The sequence below is a fragment of the Bos mutus genome, chromosome 3, assembly GCF_027580195.1.
Source record: "Bos mutus isolate GX-2022 chromosome 3, NWIPB_WYAK_1.1, whole genome shotgun sequence".
Lineage (NCBI taxonomy): Eukaryota > Metazoa > Chordata > Mammalia > Artiodactyla > Bovidae > Bos > Bos mutus.
In genome coordinates, this window is record NC_091619.1 from 38,373,441 (window position 1) to 38,388,794 (window position 15,354).

Sequence of the window (15,354 nt, forward strand, 5' to 3'; positions counted from 1 at the left end):
TTTTTAACTATGCCTGGATAATAGAAAGTTGGTAATAAGTAACACAAAAGAAGGAGTCGTACCTTTACAGCTGTTTTTTCATTAGGGAAAGTTGCAAAAGCTGTATGTTTCTGAAAAACAATTAAGGTACAAATTATTTAAAATATAATTTCAATTTCTCATAAGGACATCTGATATTTTACCAGCTGACAGTGATTTGACACTAATAAAATCACAGAAAAGGCAGGAAATCGAGATCATTTAACTGATTACGAATTTCAGGACAGTTTTTAAATCAGTTTAGGATCAGACTTCTTTGAAATGAAAGCCTTGCAAGTGCACACACACAGCATGTTTTAAATATATTTTCATGTACTTCAACAATCCTTAAGTTTAAAAACCTCTACTATCCAGGGAGGTCCATTCTTAAACTATCCAAAATCATAAAATATGTTCCATGTGTAACGCATCCAAAGATCTAAACTTTTCACTATATAGCCAAATGCAAAGTTTAAATGGGTCTTTCTTTTAACTCAATTCACAACCTTGGCTGCATATTAAAATCACCTAGGGAGACAACTATTGATGTCCTGTCCCGTCATAGATCATCTGGCAGAAACTTAATAACATCACCGTCACTATTTTAATGAAGAGCAATCATGTAAAACATCTTCGGGTATAATGGAAAATAAAGTAATTTTGTACATTCCTGGGTTGGACTTTTAATAGTTTTAAATTATCACTCCCTGAAAGACTACGCTGTACAATTTTTATGAAGAACATCTTCCTCAAAAATCTAGTAGAAATCCTGTAATTAGCTTACTCAAGTTGCCGACTTCTGTAGTTTCTCCTCTATTTTGATGAATATCTTAACGCTGGCTTATAAGCAAACCAAGATTTTTAAGTATCCCTTTGTTACATATTTTTGGGAGTACTCTTGAGTTTAAGAGAAATATTTCTAAATTCCGAGGAGTTTCGAGATTCCCAGGGTGGGTGAGAAACGGAATATAATAAAGGTTACTTTTCATTCTTTCTGCTTCGCCTTTCTCAATCGCCCTTTTCCGCAGCGCGGCGACTAATCGAGGCACAAGCCAATTAAAACTTGATTTGGGACGAAAGATATTTTGATATGCAAGAAGAAAGACTGGGAAGGGGAAGAGGAAGCCTCCACTCCACCAGCGCATCTTCCCCACTCTTCTTTTTCCTTCTGTCAGAACTTCCCTTCCCCACGTCACCGGCCTAGGACCTTCCCCGGAAACTAGGGGTTCGCGCGCTCTTACCAGGCGCCCCTTATCGGATAGGACGCGCACGGACTGCGCCCCGAAATACTTCAGCAAGTCTTCTTTCTCCTCAGCGGTAAGCTCGGCTGGCAGGTGCCTCACTAGAAGGGTTCGGTCGCCCCGCGGGGGAGAAAGCGAAGCAGAATTCTGGCATCCTCTGGACATCGGAAGCGGCTGTTCTGGGGCCGCCATTTCTCACACAGACTCAGCACCTGGGAAGCCGCTGAGGAAACCGCAGTCATCAAAAGAAGCGGAGCTAAAAGAGTCTTCTTCCACTCCGCGCTAAGGATTCTGGAAACAAGGAAATAACGCGAGAGACGGTCGCCTTCTCGCGAGACCTGCAATACAGACTGATGACAACTTTTCGGAGACAAGTTCCTTAGATTGAAAGGGGAAGTTCCAGTGATGGGAAACCAAACTGATTCAAATTCCAGGTAGCTGCTGATGATGTTTAAAACTAAAATTCCCCCGAGAGAGGTGTGAGGATTAAAATATGTTAAAGTACGATGGACTTCAGCCTCCTTTTTCGAGGAGGAAGTAACCCCAAGGGCAGAAGGACTTACTGCTGCGCATGTGCGAGCGGCGCGCCGGTCTGGGCGTGGCACCGGGACGGTCCCGAAAGACGCTGGTTAGGTTTCTAATCCTGGCAGATTTCCAAGTGCTTGTGATTGGCTGACAAATACAGGGTGTTTGTCCACGGCATTGGGATGGTAATACCTGACGGTTGCAAGTTTGTTTGTTTTTCGGCTCAGCAGCCTTCGCATAGCCAGGCTAACTCAGTTTTAAGGATGAAAAAATTGAGACACAAACAGTGTTTTGTTTTGTTGAATCATGGGACACAGCAGCCTGATAAGGTATGGCCATTGTTCCCTTTCATGAAACTAGCGGCCTCTGGGGCTTAGTGGTAAAAGAATCCGCCTGCCAATGCAGGAGACACAGGTTGGATCCCTGGGTCGGGAAGATCCCCCTGGAGGAGGAAATGGCAACCCTCTCCAGTATTCCATGGGATTCTCCCATGAGGACAGAGGATCTTCTCAGGTTACAGTCCTTAGGGTCGCACATAGTTGGACAGGACTGGCATGCAGGGAGAGATACCCTAACATCAGTCCCTATTTACAGTTGAAGACTCTGTTGTGTACAAGGAGGTGTAAATCACACAGCTAGTAAATGAGAGAGCTGGAATTTGACCCTGCTAGTAAGACTGGACTTTAGACTATTCTGCTCTGTTTCTGAATGGAGTGAAGCTGAGATGTTTTACTGATTCCATTCAGTGAGGGCCTTGAGAATTCTAGGTAGAGGTATTTTAGGTGCAGCTACTACAGTCTGGAGGTCTAAGGTGCCTCTTACTGCTCTTTTTAATTTGCTACTCGATCAGATGATAACTATATAGCAATAAATAGTATACCAAAGTTTGGCTTCTATGGAAAACGGATTGGGGAGCTGGGAAGGGAAAAACGAATAAAAACTAGAGAAACCGTGACGAACCCATCCACAAAATGTCATGTATGGAGAGCCAGACCATGAGGGTCCTGTGGGTTAGTTCGGAGTCTTGATTATCTGAAAAGCAATTGGAAACCGACACAATTTTTTAGTAGAGCCCTGTGTAAATATGTATGTAATGATTACATTTTAGATATGAAAATTTCTCTAGTTGCAATATGAAAAATGGAGTAGAAGCAGGAAGACTAATTGGGCTACTGCAGCAGCCTAGGCAAAAGACACTGTTAGAAATAGTATGGTAACAGTTGTTGTTTAGTCGCTAAGTCATGTCCAACTCTTGCAACCCCATGGATATAACCCAGCAGGCTCCTCTGTCCATGGGATTTCCCAGGCAATAATACTGGAGTGGGTTGCTATTTCATTCTCCAGAGGATCTTCCCAACCCAGGGATGGAACCCACCTCTCCTTCATTGGCAGATGGATTCTTTATCACTGAACCAACAGGGAAGCCCTTGGTAACAGTAGATATGGAGAAAACAAACAGAAATTGGGATATATTTTGTAAGTAGAATTAATAGATTTGCAGATGAAAAAGAGTAGTTACACATAAAGTTGGGGGTTTTGGCTTAAGTCCCAAACCATCTAGGTGAATGATGATGTCATTTACTGAGGATGAGTAGAGTTCCTAAATTGCAGCTAGTTTAAGAACTGTAGGGGAGGAAGGAAAACATTAAATTTAAAGAACCTATTCAGTATCCATTTTTAAAGTAGGTAGTTGGATGTGTCAGAGAAAGCAATGGCACCCCACTCCAGTACTCTTGCCTGGAAAATCCCATGGACGGAGGAGCCTGGTGGACTGTAGTCCATAGGGTCGGTAAGAGTAGGACACGACTGAGCGACTTCACTTTCACTTTTCACTTTCATGCATTGGAGAAGGAAATGACAACCCACTCCAGTGTTCTTGCCTGGAGAATCCCAGGGACGGGGGAGCCTGGTGGGCTGCCATCTATGGGGTCACACAGAGTCAGACACAACTGAAGCGACTTAGCAGCAGCAGCAGCAGCAATTAGATGTGTAAGTACGGCATTCTGGTGAAACAGCAACACTGGGTACATATGTAGCATCAGCACATATAATATTTATATCCAAGGTGTAAGAGTGTAGGTAGAGAGAAACAGGACCAGTATTGATCCATGGGGAATGCCAGTGTTGAGAATTGAGAGGAGGAAGAACAAAGCAATCCTTTCTCTCTTGGCACTTATATTCTAGTAGTAAAGACGGACTGAAACATGTGGATAAGTAAGTAAATGGGTTCCTTTTGGAGAATTAATAAGTGCTTTGAGTGAGAAAGAAAGAAAAAAAACTACAGCCAAGGTAGAGAGAGAAACGGATTGGTGTGCTCAGTTGCTAAGTCGTGTCCAACTCTTTACAGCCCCGTGGATTGTAACCCACTGGGCTCCTCTGTCTATGGGTTTTTCCAGGCAAGAATACTGGAGTGGGTTGCCAGTTCTTCCTTCAGGGGACCTTCGCAACTCAGGGATTGAACCTTCATCTCTTGCGTCTCTTGCTTTGGCAGGCCAGTTCTTTACTCAGTCACCTGGGAACCCCAAACTGATTGGAGCATGCTGCTTTAAACACTATCTTTGCATGCTTTCTCCAGCATCTCTAACAGTTATCATATATAATTAGCATATGGGGTGTGTGTGTGTGTGTGTGTGTGTGTGTGTTAGTCAGCAGTCATGTCTGACTCTCTGTGACCCCATGGACTATAGCCTGCCAGGCTCCTCAGTCCATGGGATTTTCTAGGCAAGAATACCAAAGTGGGGTGCCATTTCCTTTTCCAGGGGATCTTTCCAACTTAGGGATTGAACCTGGGTCTCCTGTATTGCAGGCAGACTCTTTACTGTCTGAGCCACCAAGGAAGCCCTAGCATATGGTAGGCATATGTATATATTTGTTCAATGAATGAATTCATGAATGGATTAACTTTAGTATTACCACTTCCTCTTATAGTCAGTAATAACTACATGAATCATTAAGATGAGTTTAATTGTCTTTACTATAATTGAGCTGTCACAACTCAGTGAGATAAGAACATGACAGAATTTTATTTTCTCTATACTTAATTGCTTTTAGTGGTACTCAATTAAATACACCTTATCCTTCCCTTGACAGTAACTCAGGTGGATTTCATAATATCTTGGTCACCCTCAGTTACTAACAGTCCAAGTTGGTTTGAAATATCAACTTCAAACTCTAATAAATTCACAATTTTTACCCTCCCCTCTTATAAGGCTTGACCTGAGGGATAGGAGGAAAATGTAATTTGCTTTCATTTCTTTTATGTTTAAGTGGAAGTGGCTGTGGTCTGCTTTGAGTTGTGCTTTTCTCATTTCCTTTTCTTGCTATAGCCCAGAGGTTCCCAAACTTTTCTCAGCTTATGGTACCCTTATTGTTTTAGTAATTTTTTCACAACATCCCTCAGTGCTTCCTTGTTGCCTATTATCCCTCTTTTTTTTTTTTTAAGATCTTAGTTGCAACAAGTAAGTTCTTAGTTGTGGCGTGTTGGATCTAGTTTCCTGACCTGGAAATGCCCCCTGGATTGAGAGAGCAGAGTCTTAGCCACTGGGCCACCTGGGAAGTCCTACCTTTTGATTTTTAAGAGGCACTGCCACCTGGGCAGACTCAGTAAGGCTCAGCAATTATTCCATATTATTTCTCTACATTTTCCAACTCCCTTGTTAGGTGGGACTGTACAATTCAGTCTGGTCAGTGGGCTGCTAATGAAAGCAACATGTGTCAATTTCAAACTATATTATAGAAGAAGAGATGTGAAAGCAGTGATTGTGGGGGCTACATATTAAGGTCAAAGAGCTGTGAGATAAACACTACATAGAATACCTACCTGGTCACCATATCAAAGATGCTTGACTCTCTCCAAATTTTGCATAAGTAAGACATAGCTTTTATTCATTTTTATTAAATAAATACACTGTTAGTTTAGGGCTAATTTTTTTTTCCATAGTAAAGCCTATTCTTTCACCATTAAAAATATACTCTGTGACAGCTCATTTTATGTGTCAGTTTGACCATAAGTACCCAGATGAAACATTATTTATGGGTATGTAGCTGAGGGTGTTTCTAGATGAGATTAACATTTGCCTTGGTGAACTCAGTAAAGTAGATTGCTTTCCCTAATATGAATGGGCATCATATAATCCACTGAGGGCCAGAATACTACAGAAGGTGGAGAAAAGAAGAATCATCCCCTTTATCATGCCTCACTGATTATAATGAGACATCTCATCTTCAACAATCAGACTGAGTTCTGCAGCATCAATTCCCCTTGGTTCTTTGGCTTTCAAACCTAGGCTGAATTACACCACCAGCTTTTCTGGATCTCCAGCTTGCAGATGACACATCATGGGACTTTTCAGCCTCCATAGTCACATGAGCCAATTCTTCATACTGCTGCTGCTGCTGCTGCTGCTAAGTCGCTTCAGTCGTGTCCAACTCTGTGTGACCCCATAGATGGCAGCCCACCAAGCTCCCCCGACCCTGCGATTCTCCAGGCAAGAACACTGGAGTGGGTTGCCATTTCCTTCTCCAATGCATGAAAGTGAAAAGTGAAAGTGAAGTCGCTCAGTCGTGTCCTGCTCTTAGCCACCCCATGGACTGCAGCCTACCAGGCTCCTCTGTCCATGGGAGTTTCCAGGCAAGAGTATTAGAGTGGGTTGCCATTGCCTTCTTGGAATTCTTCGTAATAAATATATATATTTATATTTTAAAAATATATAAATAAATACATATTTTAATTTATAAATAAATGATATTATATATTTTTATAAAATATAAATATATAATGGGTTGACAAAATGTTTGTTCAAATGTTCCATAAGATGTTACAGAAAAACCCAAACTTTATGACCAACCCAATAATAAATATATAATTTTATTTTTATTTATTCAAGTATGAAAATACATTCATAAATCATATGCTCAATTTTATGTATTTTTATATTTTAGAATTTATTGTACATGTGTAATATTATGTATAATACATTCCTCAATATGTTTTTGTTACAAAAGCCACAGTGATTCTGTTATGCCCTTGGAACTCTCCAGTGGCCTTTCCTCTCACTTAGACTAAAAGGTAAAGTTCTTCCTTTGATTTGTAAGAGCTTATGTGATCTGGCTTCTTCAGGGTAGTATTTAATACTTTTCGAACTTCATCTATTCTTTTCCCCCTCCTTCACACAGTACTATAGACATATGAACCTTCTCTCTGTTCTTGAGTTCTTCAGACCCGTGACTAAGATCTTTATACTAGCTAAAACTTTCAAAAATATTTTTCCCACAGACATCTGCATTTTGGCTCCTAATTTTGTTCATGTGTTCAAATGTTACATTTTCACTATATTGTTCCTTGTCCATCAACACTATCTCTGCACTTTCTGTTCTCCTTTGTGTTGCAGCAGCTGAAATACAGAAAACTAGATTTTTCAACGGAGAAGGCAATGGCACTCCACTCCAGTACTCTTGCCTGGAAAATCCCATGGACGGAAGAGCCTGGTAGGCTGTAGTCCATGGGGTCTCTAAGAGTCGGACACGACTGATCGACTTCATTTTCACTTTCACTTTCATGCACTGGAGAAGGAAATAGCAACCCACTCCAGTGTTCTTGCCTGGAGAGTCCCAGGGATGGGGGAGCCTGGTGGGCTGCCATCTATGGGGTCGCACAGAGTCGGACACAACTGAAGCGATTTAGCAGCAGCAGCAGCAGCAGCAGATTTTTCAATGGTTTTGTTGTTTACTGCTGTGTAATAAACCATGCCAAAACTCTGTAGTTTAATGCAACCACCACCAAAGACTCCTTTTCCTAAGGCAGAATTTATTTTTATGGTTCAAATCATCATATATACATTTTATTATAGTTAACTGAATGTGTGTATGGTTTCCCTCTTGCTAGTAAGCTTGAAAATAGTAATTGCTGTATTGTTCTCTGTATCCCCTAAGCATTAATGTATGCCTTCAGTTCAGTCTCTGAGTTGTGTCCGACTCTTTGTGATCCCATGGACTGCAGTAGCCAGGCCTCACTGTCCCTCACCAACTCCTGGAGCTTACTCAAACTCATGTCCATTAAGTTGGTGATGCCATCCAACCATCTTATCCTCTGTCATCCCCTTCTCCTTCCACCTTCAATCTTTCCCAGCATCAGGGTCTTTTCCAGTGAGTCAGTTCTTCGCATCAAGTAGCCAAAGTATTGGAGTTTCAGCTGCAACATCAGTCTTTCCAATGAATATCCAGAACTGATTTCTTTTAGGATGGACTGGTTTGATCTCCTTGTTGTCCAAGGGACTCTCAAGAGTCTTCTCCAACACCAGAGTTCAAAAGCATCAATTCTTTGGTACTCAGCTTTCTTTATAGTCCAACTTTCACATCTATATATGACTACTGGAAAAACCATAGCTTTGACTGGATGGACTTTTTTGGCAAAGTAACATCTCTGCTTTTTAATATGCTGTCTAGGTTGGTCATAACTTTTCTTCAAGGAGCAATCATCTTTTAATTTCATGGCTGTAGTCACCATCTGCAGTGATTTTGGAGCCCAAGAAAATAAAGTCTGCCACTGTTTCCACTGTTTCCCCATCTATTTGCAATGAAGTGATGGGACCGGATGCCATGATCTTAGTTTTCTGAATGTTGAGTTTTAAGCCAGCTTTTTCATTCTCCTTTTTCACTTTCATCAAGAGGCTCTTCAGTTTCTCTTCTCTTTCTGCCATAAGGGTGGTGTTATCTGCATATCTGAGGTTATTGATATTTCTCCTGGCAATCTTGATTCCAGCTTGTGCTTCTTCCAGCCCAGCATTTATCATGATGTACTCTGCATGTAAGTTAAGTAAGTAGGGTGACAATATACAGCCTTGAAGTACACTTTTCCTGATTTAGAACCAGTCTGTTGTTCCATGTCCAGTTTTAACTGTTGCTTCCTGACCTGCATACAGATTTCTCAAGAAATCTGTCAGGTGGTCTGGTATTCCCATCCCTTTCAGAATTTTCCACTGTTGTGATCCGCACAGTCAGACTTTGGTGTAGTCAATAAAAGAAGTAGATGTTTTTCTGGAACTCTATTACTTTTTTGATGATCCAACAGATGTTGCCAGTTTGATATATGGTTCCTCTGCCTTTTCTAAACCACCTTGAACATCTGGAAGTTTGAAGTTCATGTACTGTTGAAACCTGGCTTGGAGAATTTTGAGCATTACTTTACTAGCCTGTGAGATGAGTGCAATTGTGCAGTAGTTTGAACATTGTTTGGCATTGCCTTTCTTTGAGATTGGAATGAAAACTGACCTTTTCTACTCCTATAGCTACTGCTGAGTTTTCCAAATTTGGTGGCATATTGAGTGTAGCACTTTTACAACTTCATCTTTTAAGATTTGAAATAGCTCAGCTGGAATTCTATCACCTCCACTAGCTTTGTTCTCACTGATGCTTCCTAAGGCCCACTTGACTTCACATTCCAGGATGTCTGGCTCTAGGTCAGTGATCATACCATTGTGATTATCTGGATCATGAAGATCTTGTTTATAGTTCTTCTGTGTATTCTTGCCACCTCTTCTTAAAATCTGCTTCTGTTAGGTCCATACCATTTCTGTCCTTTATTGTGCCCATCTTTGCATGACAAGTTCCCTTGGTATCTCTAATTTTCTTGAAGAGATCCCTAGTCTTTCTTTTCTGTTGTTTTCCTCTATTTCTTTGTATTGATCGCTGAGGAAGGCTTTCTTATCTCTCCTTGCTATTCTTTGGAACTCTGCATTCAAATGGGTGTATCTTTCCTTTTCTCCTTTGCCTTTCACTTCTCTTCTTTTCTCAGCTATTTGTAAGGCCTCCTCAAATGACCATTTTGCCTTTTTGCATTTCTTTTTCTTGGGGATGGTCTTGATCCCTGCCTCCTTACAATGTCATGAACTTCCATGCATGGTTCTTCAGGCACTTTGTCTATCATATCTAATCCCTTGAATCTATTTCTCTCTTCCACTGTATAATCGTAAGGGATTTGATTTAGGTCATACCTGAATGGTCTAGTGGTTTTCCCTACTTTCTTCAATTAAGTTCGAATTTGGCAATAAGGAGTTCATGATCTGAGCCACAGCCAGCTGCCAGTCTTGTTTAGAACTTCTCCATCTTTGGCTGCAAAAAATATAATCAGTCTGATTTCGGTATTGAGCATCTGGTAATGTCTATGTGTAGAGTCTTCTCTTGTGTTTTTGGAAAGGTGTTTGCTATGACCAGTGCGTTCTCTTGGCAAAGTCTATTAGCCTTTGCCCTGCTTCATTCTGTTCTCAAAAGCCAAATTTGCCTGTTACTCCAGGTGTTTCTGGAGAAGGCAATGGCACCCCACTCCAATACTCTAGCCTGGAAAATCCCATGGATGGAGAAGCCTGGAAGACTGCAGTCCATGGGGTCTCTGAGGGTCAGACACGACTGAGCAACTTCATTTTCACTTGTCACTTTCATGCATTGGAGAAGGAAATGGCAACCCACTCCAGTGTTCTTGCCTGGAGAGTCCCAGGGACGGGGGAGCCTGGTGGGCTGCCGTCTATGGGGTCGCGCAGAGTCGGACATGACTGAAGTGACTTAGCAGCAGCAGCCAGGTGTTTCTTGACTTCATACTTTTGCTTTCTGGTCCCCTATAATGAAAAGGACATTAATATCACAGTAATCCCAGTCTATGCCCCCACCAATAATGCTGAAGAAGCTGAAGTTGAATGGTCCAACGTATGCTTTATAAGTAGATTAGTGGTCACTGAATGTAATATGTAAATTAATATTGCTCACAAGAAACTAAAATATATCCTGCTGGCAACTAGGGGTTACATATTCATTGATTTGCATGCTGACTTTAAGAAACTAGGCTAAAGAATTCATTGCAAAATTATCATGCTGGTCAAGACAAAATGTCAGTGTTATACTGTGTTACTTATTGAGAGATGATGATGTGTGGATCTCATGGATAGCCTGTGTAGATTTACTTCTGGGTAAAATAAGCCTTTTAACCAGCTGTGAAATCTTATGTTGGCATGCATATGATGGTAGATTTTGTCATAGCTTTCAGAAGAGTAAATCCTTAACCTTTGCTTAAATAAAATATAAATACACCTTTTCATCTAGCAATTCTGTTTTCAGAATTTACATTAGACCCACTCCAGTGTTCTTGCCTGGAGAATCCCGGGGATGGGGGAGCCTGGTGGGCTGCGGTCTATGGGGTCGCACAGAGTTGAACACAACTGAAGTGACTTGGCAGCAGCAGCTTGGGCTGCCATAAAAAAGATACCATAAACTGAGTGGGTTACCTAAAGAAATTTACTTTCTTACAGTTTTGGAAGCTGAAAGTCCAGAATCAGTGTCAGCATTGTCAAGTTTTTGTGACAACTCTTTTCCTGGCTGGCCTTCTAGCTGTGTTCTCACATGGTAGAAGAGAGAGGGAGAGGGAGATAGATAGAGTGAATGTTCTGGTATAACTCTTAAAAGGGCATAATCCCATTATGAGGGCCCCACCATCATGATTTCATCTTAACCTAATTACATATATATATTTTTTAATTAATTATATATGTTTCTGAGACCCAAATCAAGCTTTTCTTTGTGACCTAACAACTTACACCTGTCACTTTACAGCTTAGTTTGCTGAGTAGTAAGTAAACTAGCTTTCTGCACATGAACCTTCAGTTCAGTTCAGTTGCTCAGTCATGTCCGACTCTTTGGGACCCCATAGACTGCAGCACGCCAGGCTTCCCTGTCCATCACCAAATCCCAGAGGTTGCTCAAACTCATGTCCATCGAGTTGGTGATGCCATCCAACCATCTCTTCCTTTGTCATCTGCTTACACATATATAATTCTACTAGTCTCTTTATGGATTTAATTTTTCTCTTTTGAGATAAATGAGTTCAAGTCTCTGGAAGTACTGTGGAATAAAAATATTACTTAAAAATAATTTTGTGATCTGTTTTTGGAAAACCTTTGTCTTGTATAATCATCTATCTTTGTATTATGAATATGTGGGTACTGACCTCTGTTCACAACATGTACATTTCCCATAATTCCAGTTTAGTGACATAAGTAAGTTCCAAATAAACTTTATCTGCAGTTTCTTCAAGATGTAAATCATGGTAACAAATATATATGTATTTTACAGCTTCAAACATGTTTTATTGGATCTGCATTCCCTGACATGTCCCTTAGGTTTCCTACATTTTTATTTTATTTTATTTTATTTTTTATTTATTTATTTTTTTACATTTTGATTTAAAAAAACACTATTATTTATCATTCAGTCTAGTTAAAATAGTAATCTCAGTTCTAAGTTTATATATACCCTTCTCTGTGGAAATCTGTAGTGAAGAAGCTAGGGTAATCTTTTCTTTCAGCGTTCCTTCACCTCTTTCTGCTTTAAGAGCCCCTGGAAAAAGATGTAGTTCTTTCTTGGCTCTTGGTTTCCTCTTTGTGGCAGATATCCAACTATATGGGTCATTTTGGTGGACCTTTAAAGGGCAAGATCTCTGCCATACAACTTCATGATATTGATGGTTCCCTGATGACTCAGAAGGTAAAGAATCTGCCTGCAATGCTAGAGACCTGGATTTGATCCCTGGGTTGTGAAGATCCCCTTGAGAAGAGAATGGTAACCCACTCTAGTATTCTTGTATGGAGAATTCCATGGATAGATGAGCCTGATGGGCTACAGTCCATTGGGTCACAAAGAGCAACTAACACTCCACTCCACTTCTAGCTGACTACTTATGAGTCCCCTTCAGTTACTGCTTCTAATCACTTGGAGCCATTCATTCAAGGAAATGACCCTGTTGGATAGACCCTATGCACAAGTAATCCAGCTATTTCTTACAGTGATTTGCTAGCTTAAATGTCGGTTACTTTCTAGGAAGTTTCAGCTTTCTTATGACTAACTCACAAGTGGGCTGAGAAAATGGCAGATGTCTCCACTCACCTCTAAACTGCTGTGCTCTTCTCATTCATTCATTCCCAAAACAGGCATGTGCCTGCTTCATCAGTTCAGTTCAGTTCAGTCACTCAGTCATGTCCGACTCTTTGCAACTCCATGAATCGAAGCATGCTAGGCCTCCCTGTCCATCACCAACTCCTAGAGTTCACTCAAACTCATGTCCATCGAGTCAGTGATGCCATCCAGCCATCTCATCCTCTGTTGTCCCCTTCTCCTCCTGCCCCCAATCCCTCCCAGCATCAGAGTCTTTTCCAATGAGTCAACTCTTCGCATGAGGTGGCCAAAGCACTGGAGTTTAAGCTTTAGCATCAGTCCTTCCAATGAACACCCAGGACTGATCTCCTTTAGAATGGACTGGTTGGATCTCCTTGCAGTCCAAGGGACTCTCAAGAGCTTTATTAAATTGAACTTCAACATTTTAGGCAAAATTCGCATTTAAAAATTTTTCTCTAATAAATGAGATAATAATGTTAAAAGCTATGCACGAGGGTGAAAAACTGTAAAATAAATAGATAAAAACCTCTTTGTTAATTAACTCCGGTGATGTACCACTGAAAAAACTTTGTTCCTTTAAATAATAGACAACAAGAAACTTTGCTTTTTTGCAATCACCTTAGTGAGATGGGAACACCCCCATACTTCCTGAGGAATGAACTGTGTGGCTATTTTGATACAGAGAAGTAGCCTCAATTTCCTACCCAAGTGTAAAGCGTCAGATAATGTGTTCTCAGATATGATTCCGCATTCATTTTTACTTCATAGTTTCCAAGGAAACAGGACCTTAAGCCCATTTCTCAATCCAGTCCTGATCCTTTGCTTTCAGCTTATCAAAGAACTATTCACTTAAATTTTACTTAAACTTCACCTTGCCCCCATACCAGTGAGAATATTGGTTTTTCCTTCCTTAATTCTGATGAAATTCTCCACCAGTTCTGCTGATGTGCAATCTCTTACTGCAGAAAATTAATAAACATAACTTTGTCAGACTATGAATGTGCCGCAGTTTAATGGTCTTTGAGCAGATTTATTAATCATTTCCAAACAACATTTTCTGTGCTCAACACTCCAAGAACTTAAAAATACATATACTAATCACATTGTCAGAAACCAGCAATAATAGAATTGTTGTAGGACTACCTGGAAGCTGTGTTAAGAAAGCATGGAGGAAAAAAAAAAATAGAGATTAATCTTTTTTTCCCCTAATTCTTTGGGTCCCTCCATTACTTGACTCTGATTCATGTTTTCTTGATCCTCATTCAAATGTGACCTTTTCTTTTATTCCCTATGTACTTTGTACCTTCTGTTACGACATTTATAGTTTTTTGAATTATGGTTATTTGTGAGTTTGATTTGATTCTTCATCAATATCCCTTACCTGGAATTTTGCACTATCCTCTACCTTATATACTCTAAAGTCTACTTTCCTCACACTAACTAATGTGAAATTTAAAAAATTAATTTGATCATGTTACTTCCCTCCTTAAAAGTTTGATTTCCCATCACACTTGGAATAAAATATAAAGTTCTTACGCCCTCTAAGGTTTTCTGGGTACTGCTGTAATTTGATATCCCACTACTATTCTTCTTGAATACTTCCCTTTAGTCATTCTTGCTTCAGTGGGGGTTGGGGATATTGGGGTGAAGGCACCAAAGGAAAAACGGGCTCCCTTCTAATGCCTTTGTGTTTGCTGTCACTCTTTTCTAGCATTCTTGGTTTAGATGTGCACATCCTTCACATTTATTCAGTCTCTTTTCAGATGTCCTGTCCTCAGAGAGGACTTTGCCAGTGCTCTCTGGAAGTAGCATGCCATTTCATTTAAACATCACTAATCACTTACTTCAGAGAAGGCAATGGCACCCCACTCCAGTACTTTTGCCCAGAAAATCCCATGGACGGAGGAGCCTGGTAGGCTGCAGTCCATGGTGTCGCTAGAGTTGGACACAACTGAGCGACTTCACTTTCACTTTTCACTTTCACGCATTGGAGAAGGAAATGGCAACCCATTCCAGTGTTCTTGCCTGGAGAATCCCAGGGAAGGGGGAGCCTGGTGGGCTGCTGTGTATGGGGTCACATAGAGTCGGACATGACTGAAGCGACTTAGTAGTAGTAGTAGTAGTAATCACTTACTTGCCTTATTCATTTCTTGGCATATAACAACCTAAAAGTTATATATTAATTCTTATATGTGTATTTGTGTGTGCATGCATATATGTGCTTATGATATAAGCTCCATGAGGTTAGAATGTTTGTCTTTATTTGCTTCTTTATCTACAGGCCAAACATAGTATCTGATACATTGTAGGAGGTTGGTAAATATTTATTGAATTAATGAATGTTGTCAAGTCATATTTTTATCTTGCTTTCATATATCACAGTTTCAGTTTTACATTCATAGTCAATTTAAAAACATAGATTTGAGAGTGAAACAGTCTGTGTCTTCTAATCTTGCTCTGCTTTGTGACATAGGGAAAGTTACTTCTCTTCTTCAGTTTTCTGATCTGTAAGAAGACAATGTCTTTATCTTAGAATTGCTGTAAGTATTAAGTGAATTATTCTGGCAGAGTTTTGGTGCTAGAGATGTAATTATATTTGCTATTTTTTGCATTTAACTGGTGATTATTTGGATAT

At 40.3% G+C, this 15,354-nt stretch overlaps 1 protein-coding gene across 4 annotated transcripts in view; it reads right to left on the reverse strand.

Annotated features, from left to right (window-relative positions):
- The window catches only part of RNPC3 (RNA binding region (RNP1, RRM) containing 3), a 45,174-nt gene extending 43,331 nt beyond the window's left edge, over positions 1-1,843 (reverse strand). The window contains exons 1-2 of one of the 4 annotated variants that reach the window (XR_011463650.1): positions 1,260-1,832; positions 63-110 (exon numbers count right to left, since the gene is read on the reverse strand). Coding sequence is in view for 3 of the 4 variants with exons in the window: in XM_070367583.1 (XP_070223684.1) it covers positions 63-110; positions 1,260-1,451 (240 nt within the window). In the remaining variant the exon portion in view is untranslated. Of the gene's footprint in view, positions 1-62; positions 111-1,259 lie in introns of all 4 variants that reach the window. The other 3 variants (XM_070367583.1, XM_070367584.1, XM_014478867.2) reach the window with 3 other exon arrangements.
- Positions 1,844-15,354: the final 13,511 nt, after the last annotated feature.